The sequence below is a fragment of the Lepidochelys kempii genome, chromosome 6, assembly GCF_965140285.1.
Source record: "Lepidochelys kempii isolate rLepKem1 chromosome 6, rLepKem1.hap1, whole genome shotgun sequence".
In the NCBI taxonomy this organism is placed as follows: domain Eukaryota; kingdom Metazoa; phylum Chordata; order Testudines; family Cheloniidae; genus Lepidochelys; species Lepidochelys kempii.
This window is the reverse complement of record NC_136385.1, coordinates 105,433,236-105,454,368: the sequence shown is the minus strand read 5'-3', so window position 1 is coordinate 105,454,368 and position 21,133 is coordinate 105,433,236. Positions and strand designations below refer to the sequence as shown.

The window sequence follows — 21,133 nt, the reverse complement described above, 5'->3', positions numbered from 1 at the left end:
TATACCATAAAATTAGGTTCAGTGCCAATCCAGAATTTTAAGTTACTAAAACAAAAACTCTTTTGTTAGAACATTCTTCCACGTTTACTATCATCTTCGAAATTGAAAACACAGACCCTCGAATGCACTTTATTGATGATATCTCATTTAAAAATACTGTAGTCATTGTTTGTTGATGTATACAAAAGCCTTTTAAGATGACCTCCCATCTACCCCCAACACAGTCCTTTACTACACTATGTTCTACATATAGCCAGATTTTCACAGGTGCTGATCGCTCGTTACTCCTGTTGAAGCAAATAGGAATTACAGGTACTCCAAGCTTTTGAAAATCAGATCATTATTCTTTAATCTATTCTCCATTAAAGTTTCCAGGAAAAAATAATATTACCTCATGTCTGATGGTTTCTTTTGGCAAGGCTTCTATTACAGCAAGAAGAGTTTCTAGCCATGCATTACTGACACCTGTTAGACACAAACGGACTATATGTTATATTATAGGTCAGTTGTATGAAACAACTTCTGATTTGGTGCATTCAGCTCTTCAATGAGCTATACTTCTAAATGACATTACAGTAACATTCAAAAATAGTTACACACTTCTATCTGTTTGCATATATTTCATTAGAAAAGCAGGTTTTGCTTGCATTTTGGGGAGGGGAGAATTATTCTATTACTTGTTTTTGGAACAACTGTTTGAAGATGACAGTTTTCTCCAGTTAGAAATAACATACTATTTTCTTTAATTTACTTATGTAAAACTTTCTATTTTTCCTGCGAGTCATTTTTATTTTTCCTGTATTAAAAAAATAATTTTCAAGAAGATAAAAGAAAATCTCCAAAATCTCAACATTATGAAGAAAAACACTGTAGTCCGTACTTGTGCTTACTCAGGCACAGATTCCAATTAAGTCACTGGAAGTTTGGACTAAGGACCTCAGGATTTCGTGCACCAAACAGAAATGTATTTATTTGTTTTATTCAAAATGAAGGAAACTATCAGCTAAATAACAGTCTACAGGAAGGTCAATATATAGAAAACCTTACATACGGCAAGCCATTCCATAAAACCACCATCAATGAATAAACTCACAAATTGGTATAGATTGCATGTATTGTTTTAAATAGTACTGCACAAGGAAACATAAATCACAAAGAACCAATCAGTTATCAGCATAGCATCATGATCCTGACCTGCATCCCTGTGTTCCAGATTCTGTAGAATGATGTGTAGGAAGGAGTGGGAATAAGTATGAATGGACACTGACTCCTCTTGCAGAATAGTCAAAAATGCAACAGCAGCTGTTAACTGCATTTCCACCCCTGCAACATGCAGGACCTCCTGTATAATCAGAAAGCGTATTTATTTAAAAGGATGAGCCAGAAATACATTAAAAGAAAATTCCAATGTTTATTCAGATCCTAGGAATCAGCTGATACAAAACTATCCTTACACAACCACTTCTTCTTAACAGCAATCATTTAGAGATACTCTAATCTCTTTTAAACCATATCTTCACAAATTCAGGTGTCTTACAAATCATAATAATATGAAGCTTTCCAGACAAATAAATTAAAGTGGATCATAATGTTTGACATTGATTAGCAAGGAAAAAATGTAGCACACATTACAATTTTACTAAGCTTTTTAGTTGTGTGTCTTATTCAATTACTTTTGTGTTTAGGTGGAGATGCTTTCTTTATATACAGTTAGAAAATGTCATAACAAGCCAGCCAGCATTCATTTCAGTTATTCATGGGTTAGAGAGATAAATATTTTGTACACCTGGGAAGTGATACCAAATTGCACAAAGTTATTTAAATTTCCATCACCAACTGATACCGAACATAAATAAAATTTTATAGTATAGCTTCTTAATAAAAACAGCCAAAGATGTATGAAGTTATTTATTTAAACACTTCTCTATTTATGGATACTCAACTTTATCATGAACCAACCTCATTTATTAGAAACTCTTTCAGAGTGCCTATTCCAAAGTCAAATAACAATAGGTGATGATTAGGTCCAAATTCACGGTCCATTTTGGTCAATTACACCGTCATAGGATTTTAAAAATCACACATTTCCTGATTTCAGCTATTTAAATCTGAAATTTCATGGTGTTGTAATTTCAGGAGTCCTGACCCAAAAAGGAGTTGTGGGGGGAGTTGCAAGGTTATTGTAGGGGGGGTTGCGGTACTGCTACTCTCACTTCTGCGCTGCTGCTGAAGCTTCAGAGCTGGGCAGCTGGAGAGCGGCAGCTGCTGACTGGGAGCCCAACTCTGAAGGCAGCGCCACCACCAGCAGCAGCATATAAGTAAGGATGGCATGGTACGGTATTGCCATCCTTACTTCTGTGTTGCTGCTTGGGGGGCCTTGCCTTCAGAGCTGGGGGCCCAGCCAACACTCTCCGGCTGCCCAGCTCTGAAGGCAGCGGAGAAGTGAGGGTGGCAATATAGTGACAATCCCTAAAATAACCTTGTGATCCCCCCCTGCAATTCCCTTTTGGGTCAGGACCCCCAATTTGAGAAACGCTGGTCTCCACTATGAAATCTGTATAGTAGAGGGTAAAAGCACACAAAAGACCGGATTTCACAGGGGGAGACCTGATTTCAAAGTCTGTGATGTGTTTTCCATGGCCGTGAATTTGGTAGAGCCCTAATGATGATGTGGTAGAGAAAATGTGAGCAAGTGTTCATTTGTAGACAGTTATTAGATGAAAATTAAAGGCCATATCTAACTAGATCTTTCAAAGTTATTTAGACATATCATAACATCTGCTATCTGTAACCTGTATGAGTCACACTACTCACTACCAATATATACATTTTGCTGGATATTACTAGAATGACATTTTTAAGTGGTTTTACTGCATAATTTGCTATTTTACTTGCAATTTGCATATTTTACTTGTGAATCCAACCTTGGTAACACTTAGCTTTCTCTCTAGACTGATCAAGCTCAACCTGCCAGTTGATATTTTTCACAGATGCTTACTTGGTCCTTTTTTTAACATACGTATTGGGACACAAATAATATTTCCCATATTTAACGAAAGAGCAAAGAATATTATCTAACTCTTTAGTAAAAACCAAAAACAAACCTCCAACAGACTTTCTTTAAAAAAAAAAAAAGCACAAATCACGGGCATAAATGTGACAGACAAAAGATGATCCTGGCTTATGATTTGCTTACCACTGTCATGCGATGATTTAGTACATTTATCATTTATGTAATAAGAGGTGAACAATACAGAAGTCTCAGTACAGAAATGTCAACCAATCAGATTGTATGTGCAAGTACCCTTTTTCAGAGTTGCTGAGCTAAAGGAAAACTGTTATTCATCTCAAGAGCTGGCTGTGGGTGTTTATTATAGCTGTGGATATTTCTACCAGGATACCCATTATCCAAGTAAAATTAAGCTGTGCTGGACACCTTACCAACTTCCAGTAAAATAAAATACTACTGGGAGTATTGCCAAGGAACAAAGTCAGTATATGACCTTATAACAGAATGACTTTGGGGATCAGAATAAGGAAGCACATAAATATCTGGTTCTTGAAATACACCTCTTACAGTCATTCAAAAAAAGAGAGAGAACTTTACAAAACAATTAAGAAAGAGGGCAGAAGAAACAGGGCCTAAAGAGCATGAATCAAAACGTGAGTTTTAGGATTCAGATAGGATTTAGAGACAGCACAGATAATTCTGCCCCTTTTAGAGCTATTTATAAAGAAGCTCCCATCCCACCTCCCACCCTGTGTGCTAACATTTAGGTGAAAGACAAGATTGTTAGTACGTTCTAACTACAAAAGGACTAACTGCAAACAGTGCAATAGTTGGATTGTTGATTTTATCTATCTGACACACTTTCCACACTCAATAGATTTTTCAATTGTGGGCTGAATTGGCACTTTGGAGACATACGTTTCTGCAATGTTAAGCTGAAGTTAAAAAATCAACATAGATTTTGTTGGAATAGAAAGCATTCAATTTCAATTTTAAATATGTTCACTGGGTACACAACATAAATAGGGTTACTTACCAACAACTCAAGATTCCAAATGGTTAGCTCCTCCACAGATCCACACTCTCTGGGTAATCATGTGTGAGAGCCACATTCTCTGGATGTGCCTCCTCATGGACCTCGGGAGACATTGAAATGTAAATTTCTAGATTGCTTAAACATGTGCCTGCATTGATGTCTGCACTGAGAACTGTTGAGTTCCACCTATTAAAATGTGTCTGGCTCCCATCCCCACTTCAGTTCCATAGACCTTAAATTGGACATAAAAATGTATGACAAAAGACATCAGGTTTGCGAGTGTAGATCTGTCGAGGAGGATACCCATTTGGAGAATTATGATTATGGGTAAGTAACTTCTTTTCTAGTCATGGGATCTCCTTCACAGATTCCCACTCTCCAGTAGCAAAAAAGCACTAACCAGCAGACTCAGAGGGATTCAGTGTGACATCAAAAAAACAAGCTGGTTTTGATGAACTACCCTATTGAAAAAGACTAAGGTCTAGCAGTTAAGTTCAGGTAGCTATAGTTCCAAACTGTAGAAAGTACTGCAGATTTCTTGAATTGGAACAGATGAAATTTCACCTCCAGTGAAATGTGATTTATGTCCCTTTGGAATAGATTTTCCTTGAAAGAATGCTGCAGTTTATCAACTTTGTATTTGTGTTAATATGGCATAACCTTTTAATTAGGAACTAGAAGAAAGAAAGACAGACAGACGCATACATATTTACAGAAGAATGGTAGAACAAAGGACTAATTAGGTTTGAACCCAAAGTCACTTTAGAGCAGGGGTGGGCAAACCTTTTGGCCCGAGGGCCACATCGGGGTGCAAAACTATATGGAGGGCCGGGTAGGGAAGGCTGTGCCTCCCCAAACAGCCTGGCCCCTGCCCCCTATCCACCCCCTCCCACTTCCTGCCCCCTGCCTGCCCCTCTCAAAACTCCAGACCCATCCAACCACCCCTACCCCTGACCGCCCCCTCCCGGGACCCCCGCCCCTAACCGCCCCCTGGGACCCCACCTCCATTTAACGCCCCCCATTCCCCATCCCCTGACCGCCCCCCCCCCGAACCTCCGCCCCATCCAACCGCCCCCTGCTCCCTGTCTGCCCCCTGGGACTCCCTGCCCCTTACCAACCCTCTGGCCTGGGCCTCCTTACCATGCCACTCAGAGCAGCATGTCTTGCCACCATGCCGCCCAGCCAGAGCCAGACATGCTGCCATGCATGAGCAGGCAGCCCCGCAGACCACAGCGCTGCCCACTCAGCAGGGTGACTACAGGGGAAGGGGAACAGCGGGGTGGGGTCGGGGGCTAGCCTCCCAGGCCAGGAGCTCAGGGGCCAGGCAGGACGGTCCTGTGGGATGGATGTGCCCCACATCTGCTTTAGAGTATGAGCAAGGGTTAAGAGCACCATCGCTTCCACTTCCTAACCTTGTGGAAACAGTAAGAAAAGAATTTGTCAATAGCAACTGCAGCTTACAAAGTTGACAAGTTGGTGGACAGCAAATTAAAAAATAGTTTCATAGATTACAGAATAATTTGTTTTGAAAATGGCTTTAGAATGGATCAGATACCACAGGGAAAGGGCCTGATGTGTAGGAACCAGATAATATATAGATGAAGTAAGAAACAAAGATGTTCACAATTTTGAGAAGCCAGAGTGTTGTAAGCTTGACAAGATTTGGGCTCTCTGTCCTTAGAAGGATGTAGACACTTATCATGTTAGGTGACCAACTGCAGCTCTAGATCAAAATTAATTGAATTTTATTCTGAAGCCACATTTGGAAAAATAGCTCTTAATAAAGAAAATTCAGCAAAATAAATGCCTTCAAAAAACCTCATTCTGGTGGCACCGAGATCCACCAAACCATGGAGATCAAAAAGGAAGGGAGCTGTCAATGCCAAATACAAAGGAGTCATTAGGTGCTCTAAGCTGTCTATGAATCTGCATTTCAGTGATTACCAAGGTTCATGAGGAGGTGCATGCAGATATCCAGAGGGTGGGGGATCTACATGGGAGAACCCATAACAAGACATCAGTGTTTTTCAACTGTAGAGAATGTACAAAAATTTCATATACATGATTTTATTTTAATTTCTGAACTATATATATATCACAACTGATTTAACCGATAGAACACAATACTGATGCCTCAAACTTGACCATACTTTCTCTGAGTTATATTAAAAGGGTCTGGTAAATTTAATCTTGTTTATCCCAATCTAAAAATGGTAAAAGGTGAAAGTTTTTTGTTTGGTGGTTATTTAATTGTTGTTTTGTTTTAAATATTTAAAATGACAAATATAGAATTTCAATGGAAAATTTTTCCTACCTGTATAATTTCTGCAGTTGCACAGGCAAGTTTACCAGGTTTGATTTACCAATTTCTGCCAGCAAGTAGAGAGAAAAGTCTTGATCCAGACAGTCATAATGTCTTTCAATTACCTTTTCCTCAGTCTATTTTACCCACAGCATTGACAAAAGGAGCATTTGTTCTTACCTGTGAGTTCTGCAAATACATTCAAACACTACATGAGGAAGCTGAGTTAACTGCCCAATTAGTTCATGGTGATAAAAAGCTGCAGAAACACATAGCAATCACTATGTCTTTCACTTTACAGTTGTAAATACAAATTTACAAAAGTGGGTGAACATTGTTATTCCATCTCACATGTGGGAAACAGAGGTGCAGAGAGATTAACAGACAATTCAATTCCCTTTGCAGTGAGACAACTCCCACTATTTTCAATGGGAATTAGATCAAGTGACAGCTATATGAAATCTCCAGTAACTGGTCAGTTCATCAGCAGTAATATTTCTTCAACAGACAAAAACAAAAATCAAACATAACAAAGCCTGTCAATGCTAAAAAATATTTTCAATCAAAACCAATAAGAGCATTTATAAACCCACCCAGGAAAAATAGGAAAATACAACTATCCCTGTGTTAGGGCTAGTCTAGATGGAGAGTTAGTGAATGGCAAGCTGGGGTGTAAATCTACAGCGCACTAGTGTGCTGCCCACTAACTGGCTGTGCGGACCTTGTTACCGTGTGATAAAAATTCCCTAGTGTGCTTTGACCATCTCTTGTTTCAAACAGCAGTAGGTCAAAGCATAGTAGGGAACTTCCAGCATGCAGTCCACAGTCCACACAGCCACTTAGTGTGTGGCATGCTAGTGCACTGTAGATTTACACCCCAGCTTGCCATGTACTAACTCTCCGTCTAGACAAGCTCTTAATGAAAGTAAACAGATAGTAAAGCAGCCTTTGGAGGAACTGCTTATACTAGTGTCTATAGACGTTAACAAAACTCACATGTATTTCACAGAGTTTAATAGAGTTTAAGGCCAGAAGGGATCATGAGAAAAATCTAGTGTTACCTGCTGTTTATCATAGGCCATAACATTTCACCCAATTACCTCTGCATTGAGCCCAATAACTTGTGTTTGACTAAAGCATACCATCCAGAAAGCCATCCAGTCTTGATCTGAAGATGTGATGGGATTGAGAATTCACCACTTTCCTTAAAAGTTTGTTCCAATGGTTAATCACCCTCACTATTAATAATCTGAGCCTAATTTCAAATTTGAATATGTCTGGTTTTGATTTCCAGCCATTGGTTCTTGTTATGCCTTTCTCTGCTAGATTAAAGAGCCCTTTACTACCAGTATTTTCTCCCTGTTAAGGTATTTATACACTGAAACCAAGTCACTTCTCATACTTTTTTTTGATAAATTGAACAGACTGAGCGCTTTAAGTCTCCCACTGTAAGGCATTTTCTCAAGCTCTTGAATCGTTGTGGCTATTTTCAGAACCCTCTCCCAATTTTTATACATACTTCTAAAAATGTGGACATCAGAATGGTATGCAGTATTTGATTATCAATCTTACCAATGCCATATACAGAGGTACAATCACTACTCCCCTTTATACATCAAAAGATCCCATTAGCCATTTTTGCCACAGCACTTCATTGGGAGCTCACGCTAATTGCTTATCCACTATGACCCCTACATTTATAAGAACAAAATCTCCTTTTTGCTATATATTGCCAGAAAGTAAGTATATAAAAGCAATAGAAGTACCACCAGCAACCAACAGGCCAACAACATTTAATGAACTTTTGGTAGAAAATGACCTTTATCGAAGTGAGAATCTCAACTTTCGAGTGTCACACAATTTAAGAAAAAAAATAAATCTAGGTTGCTGATTTTTAGTGCACCTTCATTTCAAGAATTCTCTGTCTACCAAAGCATATCATAGGATCAAGAATGTCTCAGATGTAATGGGATTCAGTATTTTAAGCAGCAAATTCCAGAAATTCTTCAAGTCAGCACGTTAGTTTAGAAAGGGGCCTGGAATAGGAGGCTAGAAGTTCATGTGGCAGGTAAGTGGAAAAACTAGGGTTAAAGTTAATGAATTGTCAATAATTTTGCAACCTCATGTGACTGTTTGTTTGTTTTCCCAAAGCTATTTGCATATTTTTATTAAAAAGGTCTATTGAACTGGCCTTAACACCACTGAATCTGATAATGGAACTGACTCAGCTTTTTTTAAACAATTTGTCAGTTCATTTTATTCCTCAGTTCTGAACACATCTTGTTCTGTGGCCATTTGTTCAGTTCAAAGAATAAGAGAAAAACAGCTCTTTTATAAAGGCCCAGGAAGACAAGACCAAGTTGACCCATGATGCTCAATATTATAAAAGCATCTCTGCAATATGGAACCAAAGGCACTTCTGATGACAAGGGTGTACTGGAGCATGCATTTAAGTATCCTAGAGGACAATACCTGCCAAGTAATCATGTTGCTGGATTGCATATACTACAGAGCAGGAGGCTTGCTGATATGTTTGTTCTTGCACTTTTAATCTAACAGCTCAGAATGAACTAGATGGAATATGTGCATCACAGATTCAAAATGAAATTGCTTTAATTTCTAACAAATATTGTTTGTCTCTCAAACAGCCTCTTATTTTAGTAGACTGGAAAAAAGAGGACATACTATGAGGCTATTTCCTGGGGCAATTTGATAAAATATGAGAGAAGTAATTTGTTATGAGTACCATCTTGCTACCTGTTCTATATTTTCCTGGAATACTTTTGTTAACACAGTAAGTATAAAATGGGTGGACTGAAAACCAGATAAAGCTGAAGGGAAGGCTATAAACATAGTATGTTGGTATAAATAGCCAGTCCCTGCAAAAATAAAATAATGAGAGGAGTGAAATACAGAAAAATAATTTATTGTTGAAAAAAAGAAATGAAGGACCATTTGCTAATACCCAGTCATCTCTAGAGGTAATAAATCCTATTTTGAATTGGTCAGCTGTTCTAGAATAGAAACCAATTGTAAGAAGGCAGCCCTGTTCGGAGCACCCTTCTACAGTAGTCCATGGCATGACACGTGCACCTGCCTCAGTTTTATCTAGGTCCGGCCATAAAAAGAACACAGTCTTTCCCAGTCTTCACGCAAAATCCCATCTTTGGGCATAATTTACTCAGATACACATACAATAATACATAGAACCCTCACAGTAAAAAACATTCTCCCAATTCCCAAAATAAAACATAGAAATGTACAGTGATTTTCCAAGCTCCTTGCTAGTGAGTCCACAGTACTGTTTCCAGTTTCCTTCTGCCCTTGTTCCAGGGTCCCACACCTCCAGCCCATCATCCTGAGAGTGATCAACCCCATGATTCTTCTGCCTAAATCACAGTCTATCAAGTCAGCCCTTTTCCACCTCGCGGTACTGACTATTCAGCCTAGGAAGGTATGAAAACTAGCCCCTCTGCTGGTCTACTAGCCCTCCGCCCTTAACAGCCTCCCATCACTGTCTCTCTGACAAAGGAAAGCCAGCAGGCTAGTCCCTTTTGCTGGCTCCTAGCTCTCAGCCTCCTTGCATTAGCAATTCTAGCCCAGAACAGTCACCAAACTATCCTCCCTGCTCTCACCCTAGTTGATTCCTCCATCTTCCCAAAAAGGGCCTACAGAGATTTTCACTCTCTACAAACTGTCTCTCCCAAGAAGCTCTCACTTAACCCTTTCCTAGTTTCTCCAATCTCTGCTCTCAGGCAGCCCTGACTCACCAGGTCTCTCTCTCATTGGGTCTCCCCCACTGGGTCCAAGTGCCCTCTTTTAAACCCAGTTGGAGTGAGCTGTTGAAGCACAGGTGCACTGGCCCTGTTCCGTCTTAAAGGGTCAGTGTCAACTTGTGACATCAATCCTTTTTAACACATTCTTTTTGTACAGAAAAAACTACCATGAAAATATAAGAAAACCTGAGAACCTCAGCCATGCCACTCTTCCTATATTACCCACTACCTTACCCCTGTCACTGAGAATATAAGGAAAAATTCAAGAAAGCAAATAGTTTGCAATGGTTACAATCTTTTTTTCACCTCATTTCTAAAGGTTTCTGGGATTGGATTGCTCAGAATGTTCTTAATGGAACATGACTTTTTTCATATCTACTGGAGCTCAGTGATTCAAATATAGCTCAGGTCAGTAATGAGCCAAATTTGTTTCCAACTGTCTGAAATAAGCAATTTCAATCCATTTCTTAGAGGACAGTTGTCCATATCATAAAGATCACCATCAAAATGATGCATATGTTGGCAGATTCAGCTAAAAACAAAGATTTCAAGGATATGAAGAAACTTCATTTCTACACATGGTCCCCTTCAAATCATGGATGGATGAGTCATATTGTCAAAGAAACTGGCAGGAACTTAATTTCTAACCCCCAGGCACTAATGCACTCCATAGCTATAGCACTTCAGTCTCCCGGACTTTCAGTCTGGCACCTTACTCAAGCATTAATTTACACACATTGAAAAAGAGCTGTTGCAATGATGTTGAAAATGAAGCTGTCCTAAAAATTACTAGATATGCCATAAATCAGCTCTTCAGAACTAAATTTTCCAGCAGCAGTCTTTATGTCCAGTACAGACATACCCACACTGCTAATTATAGACGAATTCAGATTGCTTTTTAGTGAGAGGCTGTACAATCTGGATCTAGACAAAGATGACCTGTGGTCTACTTTCTCTCACATTCTGTCAACGTTCTTCACCACCTTAACCATCAGGTAAGCACCAGAAACAGGTAAGTAAAGGACAGATCAATCTCTAGGTTCGTAACTGATCTTAAACATTTTTGAACCATCATGAACTGAAACAACACATTTTATGATGTGAAAATTTTGGCTGAATCATCAGCTTTTTCCTCTTCTGATACATTCACTTTTCTTAGAGTGGGATCCTTATCTTAACAAACAAACAACTTATACTGGGATTTAGTCATAATAGACTCTTAGAAGGAGCTCTGAAATTCCCCAATTAAAGAACAGATACTAAAAACTGTGCATACTAACAGATTATTTAAATTTAAAAAAAGATATGCCTCAGGAGAGATTGTTTAGGCCACATTAAATCAGGTTCAAAACGTATACAGTTTCAGACTGAGCAAGTTGGCCCCTCCTCCTATGTTTATTTCAGCAAGAGCTTGAGAGAGCCTGAGATGTTTGAAAGAGCTGAGTCAGTAATACTGCTATCTATTGCATTCTTTACCGGACTAACAAACTATCAGCATTGCTGGTCTTAGGTTGTTGCAAGAACTTATTTATTGCTAGCAATCAGTTCCCTTTGATTTGAATATTTCCTTCGAGTCTGAGGCAGTAGTAGCCCAATTTAAGTATTACCTATCCCAAAGTCTAAATAGCGATGAGCAGCGACTAGTTATTGTTGGACTATAAATAAATAAATAAAGCAAATAATGCAGAAAAATTCAGCAAGAAAAACAGATGGAAATATGTTTGAAGGAACAGCATTTAAGAGACCAGAGGCTAATCTGAAAGCTCTGTTAAAACAGATTTGTTCTTTGCTTTTTGTGAAACTGAATTAAAGTTCTGGCTTACTCTACAACTTCAGCTGAATGACAACACACTGAACCAACAAAACACCAGAAACATCCCATCATTCAAAATAAATTCTTAGGCCCTCTCTTGTTGGGAAAAAATAATGTGTTGTTTAATAGTGCTAGTTCAACTGAGTTAGTTTAACTCAACTGAAAAGAGTGGCAAAATGCAGGCCAATGCATTTGAAGCTATGGAACCTGGCGGTGTTGTAGCCATACATGGCTACAAATGTGTTAAGCCACATCTTAATGGGGCTTCTCAATCATGTTAAGCTAACTCAATTGAACTAACAAACACCTTTTTTGCCCATTAACATATACCCATATTGGTTGACTACCATGCACATAGGGAATTCACCAAACAACTAATAATAGCTGACTAAACTTTTGTGGGCATCACATACACCTTGAAAAACTAAACACAAAATATATAATTCTGGATGGTAGCATAAAAACCTCAATGTTTCTCCCACAGAAGATGGAATGAGGCTGAGGAAATGATGCCTGCCAAATTGTACCATTAAGACTGATTGGCTAAAGATTTCTCCATAGGCTGGCAGAGAATGGTAAACTTTATAGTACCAAGATTTTTACAGAAGAATGCAGAACATTTTTCTGGAAAAAATATACTAATTGTGATAATTAATTAAAATATATGTTCCATGTACACAGTGAATTCGTGTAGAAGATCAATAAGGAACATCCCCTTCTAATTAATATTGATACAACATGATCTTCAAATCATACTTACTAAAGCAGTTGTTTCTCTTGTTGCCTTTTTTGCAATATTTTATTAGGACAAAAGGTATATTCATAACTTCACATTTAGTAACTTACTCTGATTTTTGGCAAAACCCTCCGAAGTGTCTCTGCAGGATTCTGTTGCATCAGGACTGGAAGATTTGCAACCACACTTGTTCCTTGGATGTCTTGACCAGAACTTACAAAAAACACACACATTTTAAGTATTATACTACAAGCTGTCCTCAAGGTCACAGCTTTCATAGTGAGGACAATGACTATTCATATAACAACTCATATACCCTGAAGGGTTTTTTTTAGTTTTAAGAAGATAGTTGAAGATAAGTCACACAACAAAAAACTACATTAAAGTAACATAAAGAATAACTTTCATGATAAACATAAAATCACAAATATGCTGTTTCTAATGTGAAATGTTCTAAGCATATATATTTAGAAAAAATATAAATCATTTAAAAGGAAAATTATTTCAAACTGGAAAGACAAGGCGCCACCCTAACGGAGATTTTTTTGAGTGGCTTGTTAGGATAACAGCATGCAGATGATAAAACAGACAGATGATAACTTTACTCTAGATATAATGTAGTATCATTATAAATACTAGATATTAAGATATCTCTCTTAATCAAACTGCTGCTTTCTCTTTTCACCATTACACACCATCAGTACGCGAGCAAGACAATCAGTACACCTTGACCACAGTCTGCACAGTCAAACTTTTTCCTTGGATATCTTGATAAGACCTTACAAAAATACATACATTTAAAATTGTATAATATGAGCTGACCTCAAGCTCACACTGTTCATAAAAAGATGAACCTTAGTAGAACAGCTTAATAACATGCTCCTTTCTTAAGATGTCATAGACAAGCGGGAAAGACAGCAGAAGAGATTGGGAGGAGGAGGAGGAAGTTAGGATGGTGGAAAATATTAAGTATGGAAACTAAACTAAAATCTGTATATTATGACATAAATTTATCATTTTGTGTTTAAAAATATAATTTTCATTTCCATACTATCAGCCAGGATTAAACAGATGTCACCACCACAGGGAAAACTAGGTTAGAGTATACTTATAAACTTTTTTAACTGAAACAGATACCCTTATGACACACACATGGGTGGGAAAGGGAGAAAAGAAATTACAGAAGATCCAAGGGTGGAGAATGGGATAAAGAAACAGTGAAGGAAGGAAATGGAATGGAAATACAAGATCTATCCAGCAGGGGCATGAGTTGTTGAAAGAGACTCCGAAAATGCTGGAATCTCCCATCTGATAAAGAACAGAGGACACCTGGCCATCTATTGACAACCACCGAGTTAAAAGCTGTAACTCATACTAACCATTGCTACTTCAAAGTTTTATAATCTGTTATGCTGAACAAATCAAAACTTGTTTTAAATGGCTAAAAAGCCCAATCATACATAGGCACACAAAGCACACAAGCAGCTTCCTTGGGGCATGACCACCATTTGTTTGCAATGCATTTTCCTTTAATTCATAATATGAATAAATGTTTTAAAAAAGTAATGCATACAAGTCTTAATTACCTAAAATACTTTTATATACCATATCCTGTCCAGATGATCATTCTGGTAAGGGTAAAAGTTTCTTTATTTAAAAATACAAGCTGGATTAAATAAGCATCCATTTAGCAAATATAATGATCTCAATCATTTTTTTGTTTTGGTTTGAATTTATAGTTTTGTAACTGTAATTGTACAGTTTTGTTTCTAAGTGGTACCAAATGTTCCACAGAGTACTGAAGTAAGAGTCAAACTATTATTGCAGCAGTTAGAGCTGAAAAGATCTTCAAGGGTTCCACTATAATTTCTAATTTCACCTAACAACATTTAACATTTTCTGAGGAACAAACACAAATTAGTTGCTATATTCAGCTACAGACAACTAATCCAAGTTAACTCTATTCTGTTAAATGAATACCACATGCCTTTAAAAAACAGATATCTACCTGGTAAAAGTTTCTACAATAAACTGGAAACAAATTTCAGAGTGGTAGCCGTGTTAGTCTGTATCAGCAAAAATAACGAGGAGTCCTTGTGGCAGCGTAGAGACTAACAAATTTATTTGGGCATAAGCTTTCGTGGTTAGAACCCACTTCATCAGATGCATGGAGTGAAAATACAGGAGCAGGTATAAATACATGAAAGGATGAGGGTTGCTTTACAAAGTGTGAGGTCAGTCTAACAAGATATATCAATTAACAGCAGGATACCAAGGGAGGAAAAATAACTTTTGAAGTGGTAAGAGAGTGGCCCATTACAGACAGTTGACAAGAAGGTGTTCGTTACAGTAGGGAGAAATTAGTATTGGGGAAATTAAGTTTAGGTTTTGTAGTGACCCAACCACTCCCAGTCTCTGTTCAGGCCTAATCTGATGGTATCCAGTTTGCAAATTAATTCCAGTTTTGCAGCTTCACGTTGGAGTCTGTTTTTGAAGTTTTTTTTGTTGAAGAATTGCCACTTTTAGGTCTGTTATTGAGTGACCAGAGAGATTGAAGCGTTCTCCTGCTGGTTTTTGAACATATGTAATTATTGTGGTTACATTCACTGGAGTCTAGAATGTCTGCATTGAAACACTGGAACATGTTACAGCAGTGTTTCCCAAACTTGGGACGCCGCTTGTTCAGGGAAAGCCCCTGGCAGGCCCGGCCAGTTTGTTTACCTGCCGCATCCGCAGGTTCGGCCGATCGCAGCTCCCACTGCCTGCAGTTCGCTGTGCCCGGCCAATGGGGGTTGGGGAAAGTGGTGCGGGCCGAGGGACATACTGGCTGCCGCTTCCCACAGCCCCCATTTGCCAGGCACAGCGAACCGTGGCCAGTGGGAGCCGTGATTGGCTGAACCTGCGGATGCAGCAGGTAAACAAACCGGCCCGGCCCACCAGGGGTTTCCCTGAACAAGTGGTGTCCCAAGTTTGGGAAACACTGTGTTACAGGAAAGATTTTCTTTTTTCTGTGTATAGAAAACAGTATGGTGCATCAGTAGAAACATTCAAGAAGGTATTAGATGATCATCAGAATTAATTTGTTAGTGCCCAGCAAGTCAAATACATTTGTGTTACTGGCAGACAAGTCAATCGTGTCTGATCTATAACAACTTAACAAGATTCAGAGTAGCAGCCGTGTTAGTCTGTATTCGCAAAAAGAAAAGGAGTACTTGTGGCACCTTAGAGACTAACTAACTTATTTGAGCATAAGCTTTCGTGAGCTACAGCTCACTTCATCGGATGCATTCAGTGGAAAATACAGTGAGGAGATTTATATACACACAGAACATGAAAAATGGGTGTTATCATACACACTATAAGGAGAGTGATCACTTAAGATGAGCTATTACCAGCAGGAGAGTGTGTGGGGGGGGGAAGAAAATCTTTTGTAGTGATAATCAAGGTAGGTCATTTCCAGCAGTTAACAAGAATGTCTGAGGAACGGGGGGGGGGGCGGGGGGGGGAATAAACATGGGGAAATAGTTTTACTTTGTGTAATGACTCATCCACTCCCAGTCTCTATTCAAGCCTGGGTTAATTGTATCCAGTTTGCAAATTAATTCCAATTCATCAGTCTCTCGTTGGAGTCTGTTTTCAAAGTCTTTTTGTTGTAATATTGCGACTTTTAGGTCAGAGATCGAGTGACCAGAGAGACTGAAGTGTTCTCCGACTGGTTTATGAATGTTATAATTCTTGACATCTGATTTGTGTCCATTTATTCTTTTACGTAGAGACTGTCCAGTTTGCCCAATGTACATGGCAGAGGGGCATTGCTGGCACATGGTGGCATATATCACATTGGTAGATGTGCAGATGAATGAGCCTCTGATAGTGTGGCTGATGTGATTAGACCCTATGATGGTGTCCCCTGAATAGATACGTGGACACAGTTGGCAACGGGCTTTGTTGCAAGGATAGGTTCGTGGGTTAGTGGTTCTGTGGTGTGGTGTGTGGTTGCTGGTGAATATTTGCTTCAGGTTGGGGGGCTGTCTGTAGGCAAGGATTGGCCTGTCTCCCAAGATTTGTGAGAGTGATGGGTTGTCCTTCAGGATAGGTTGTAGATCCTTGATGATGCGTTGGAGAGATTTTAGTTGGGGGCTGAAGGTGATGGCTAGTGGCGTTCTGTTATTTTCTTTGTTGGGCCTGTCCTGTAGTAGGTGACTTCTGGGTACTCTTCTGGCTCCGTCAATCTGTTTCTTCACTTCCGCAGGTGAGTACTGTAGTTGTAAGAATGCTTGATAGAGATCTTGTAGGTGTTTGTCTCTGTCTGAGGGGTTGGAGCAAATGCGGTTGTATCGTAGAGCTTGGCTGTAGACAATGGATCGTGTGGTGTGGTCTGAGTGAAAGCCGGAGGCATGTAGGTAGGAATAGCGGTCAGTAGGTTTCCGGTATAGGGTGGTGTTTATGTGACCATCGTTTATTAGCACTGTAGTGTCCAGGAAGTGAATCTTGTGTGTGGACTGGACCAGGCTGAGGTTGATGGAGGGATGGAAATTGTTGAAATCATGGTGGAATTCCTCAAGGGCTTCTTTTCCATGGGTCCAGATGATGAAGATGTCATTAATATAGCACAAGTAGAGTAGGGGCATTAGGGGACGAGAGCTGAGGAAGCATTGTTCTAAGTCAGCCATAAAAATGTAGGCATACTGTGGGGCCATGCGGGTACCCATAGCAGTGCCGCTGATTTGAAGGTTTACATTGTCCCCAAATGTGAAATAGTTATGGGTGAGGACAAAGTCACAAAGTTCAGCCACCAGGTTTGCCATGACATTATCGGGGATACTGTTCCTGACGGCTTGTAGTCCATCTTTGTGTGGAATGTTGGTGTAGAGGGCTTCTACATCCAGAGTGGCCAGGATGGTGTTTTCAGGAAGATCACCGACGGATTGTAGTTTCCTCAGGAAGTCAGTGGTGTCTCGAAGGTAGCTGGGAGTGCTGGTAGCGTAGGGCCTGAGGAGGGAGTCTACACAGCCAGACAATCCTGCTGTTAGGGTGCCAATGCCTGAGATGATGGGGGATCCAGCAGCTTGCCAGCAAGCTTCAGCTTCAAGAGGCATTGCAGTTGTAATCAAGACAATCCACTTATGTATGGTTATCAAAGAAATCTTAATTAGGCTAGCAATCCCCAACTCATTCCCTTTGTATTGATAAGGATAAAAAATAGCTGCTAAGTGTATTTGTCTGTGGTTTACCTATGTCCTGTTAGAAGAAACCAAATTAGCTTGTAGATGCTAATTCTTTTTCATGTCTTGTAATACTATTATTACTATACTCAATTGTCTCTAGATCAAGAGGGATATTAACATTTAAGTGAAGCTTTGTAAGTAATAATGTTATTGTCCTCATGTCTCTTTGAAACTTATGATTGTGAAACATCTGTAAACGATTTTAGTAGTTTAAATGGCTCTTGCAAAGGGCATTATCTTTGAATGGCCCATTGAATAAAGATCACAGATTTTTCTTCCCAGTCCACATGGTGAAGTTGCCTGTCACTTGCCAGCAAGCTTCAGGTTCAGCTTCAGCTATAAAAAAAAGGAACCTCGGGCCTCATCCTGCATCTCTAGTCTGCTGAACTTTGAACAGGGAAAGTTTAAACTGTGGTCTAAGATCTTCCAAATATTTATTTTGAATACCCTGGAAAATAGTATGGAAAGACTTTAATACACTTTACATATAAGCTTCTTTTGGATTTAGACCTGTTGGAATAATTTCAAAGAAACTTTTCAAACCAGCATATATAACATCACTGCTATATGAACACTGAAAATCACTTGTATATGTATGATTTCTTAGCCATTAATAACTCTCTTATTTTCCTTTATTAATAATTTTAGTTAGTTTACTAAGGATTGGCTGACAGTGTGATATTTGGGTAAGATCTGAAATTCATATTGACCTGAGGGTAAGTGTCCGATATTTTGGGATAGGTATAAGTTTAAGTATGGTGAACACAGTTTTCAGTAACCCCTCACTATATTAGACTTGGTTGTCTAGATGGGAGCCATGGGCTGGAATGCCTGAAGGGGACTCTGTCTGGCTTCTTGTAGTCTACAAGTCTGTAGTCTATGGTACTACAGATTTGTTACTGGCTTGGTGAATCTAATTATAGAATAAACCACCAGTTTGGGGGATTGCCTACCGTATTCCTTGCAGTATTCCCTGAGTGTGGCATTCTCAGTGTGGCTCATGCAGTCACACAGACACATTTGGTGTAGTCTGGTTAGGACACATATTACCACAGGTTAATTGGGTTTGGATCAGAACCCCCATGCTAATCAAAATTTGATTTTGATATTGAGAGTTTTAAGGGTTAAAGCAGAGGTGGGCAAACTACGGCCTGCGGGCCACATTTGGCCCGTGGGACCTTCCTGCCCGGCCCTTGAGCTCCTGGTTGGGGAGGCTAGCCCCCGGCCCCTCCCCTACTGTCCCGCCTCCCCCGCAGCTATACCACTGCGCGGGCAGCAGGGCTGCAAGCTCCTGCGGCTCTGAGCGGCATGGTAAGGGGGCGGCAGGGGGGAGGGTGTTGGATAAGGGGCAGTCAGGGGATACGGAGCGGGGGGTGTTGGATAGGGGGTGGAGTCCCGGGGGGGCGGTTTGGGGCGGGGGGGTCCTGGGAGAGGGCAGTCAGGGGACAAGGAGCAGGGGGGGCTGGATGGGTCAGAGGTTCTGAGGGGGGCAGTAAGGGGGTGGCAAGTGGGAGGGGGCAAATAGGGGGCGGGGAGCAGGCTGTTTGGGGAGGCACAGCCTTCCCTACCTGGCCCTCCATACAATTTCACACCCCAATGTGGCACTGGGGCCAAAAAGTTTGCCCACCCCTGGGTTAAAGATTAGTTACAATGAGTGAGCCATGAACATATGAGGGTCTTGACAGAAAAGCCCTTGAAGATTTGTGCTTACAAAGGGAGTTATCCTTTAAGAAGAAAGCCCCAGATCAAGAACTGAAAAATTTGCTCAGGGACAGTGACATTGCTGAGATGGAAAAGCAGGAGTATAGGAGATGCATGGAACAGCAGGATGCACTGCTGAGGAAAAGGCTCAACGCAGGCAAATGGATGCACCAAGGGTAATTCTAGATTCAAGTAAAACTCAGAAGAAATGTATTGTGGCTCAACAGAGTGATATTTAATTAAAGCAGGCCAGGGCTAATGCACAGAATAATGCCCCCAACTGTGGAAGGATGGGTAAGATCTTTTGTGAAAGAGGGAATATTATTTAGTCGGGCTATCAAGTGACGAAAAATAATTAATCACACAATTAATTGCACTGTTAAACAATAATAGAATACCATTTATTTAAATATTTTAATGTCTTCTACATTTTCAAATATATTGATTTCTATTACAACACAGAATACAAAGTGTACAGTGCTCACTTTCTATTCTTATTTTTGATTACAAATATTTGAACTGTAAAAATGATAAAGGAAATAGTATTTTTTCAATTCACCTAATACAAGTACTGTAGTGCAATCTCTTTATCATGAAAGTTCAACTTACAAATGTAGAATTATGTACAAAAATAACTGCCTTCAAAAATAAAACAATGTAAAATTTTAGAGCCTACGAAGTCCACTCAGTCTACTTCTTTGTCAGCTAATTGCTCAGACAAACAAGTTTGTTTATATTTGCTGCCCACTTCTTGTTTACAATGTCAGCTGAAAGAGAGATCAGGCATTCACATGGCACTGTTGTAGCTGGCGTCACAAGATATTTACATGCCAGATACGCTAAAGATTCATATGTGCCTTCATTCTTCAACCACCATTCCAGAGGACATGCTGATGACGGGTTCTGCTCGATAACAATCCAAAGCAGTGAAGATCTATGTCCGTTCATTTTCATTATCTGAGTTAGATGCCACCAGCAGAAGGTTGTTTTTCTTTTTGATGGTTTGGGTTCTGTAGTTTCCACATCAGAGTGTTGCTCTTTTAAGACTTCTGAAAGCATGCTCCACACCTTGTCCCTCTCAGATTTTGGAAGGCACTTCAGGTTCTTAAACCTTGGGTCAAGTGCTGTTGCTATCTTTAGAAATCTCACATTGGTACCTTCTTTGAATTTTGTCAAATCTGTAGTGAAAGTGTTCTTAAAATGAACAACATGTGCTGGGTCATCATCCAAGACTGCTATAACATGAAATATATAGCAGAATGATACTAAAACAGAGCAGGGAACATACAATTCTCCCTCAAGGAGTCCAGTCACAAATTTAATTAACGCATTATTTTTTTAAATGAGAGTCATCAGCATGGAAGTATATCCTCTGGAATGGTGGCTGAAGCATGAAGGGGCATACGAATGTTTAGCATATCTGGCATGTAAATACCTTGCAATGCTGGCTACAAATGTGCCATGCAAATGCCTGTTCTCACTTTCTGGTGACATTATAAATAAGAAGGGCAGCATTATCTCCTGTAAATGT

General features: G+C 39.7%; 1 protein-coding gene across 4 annotated transcripts in view; it reads right to left on the bottom strand.

The window, feature by feature from the left end:
- Positions 1-21,133, bottom strand: part of PPP4R4 (protein phosphatase 4 regulatory subunit 4) — a 119,323-nt gene that overhangs the window by 66,782 nt on the left and 31,408 nt on the right. For 2 of the 4 annotated variants that reach the window (XM_073349556.2, XM_073349557.2), the window contains 3 exons: positions 12,784-12,886; positions 1,195-1,342; positions 392-465 (listed from right to left, as the gene is read on the bottom strand). In XM_073349556.2, the coding sequence (XP_073205657.2) occupies positions 392-465; positions 1,195-1,342; positions 12,784-12,886 (325 nt within the window). Of the gene's footprint in view, positions 1-391; positions 466-1,194; positions 1,343-4,046; positions 4,130-12,783; positions 12,887-21,133 lie in introns of those variants that run through there. The other 2 variants (XM_073349558.2, XM_073349559.2) reach the window with 2 other exon arrangements.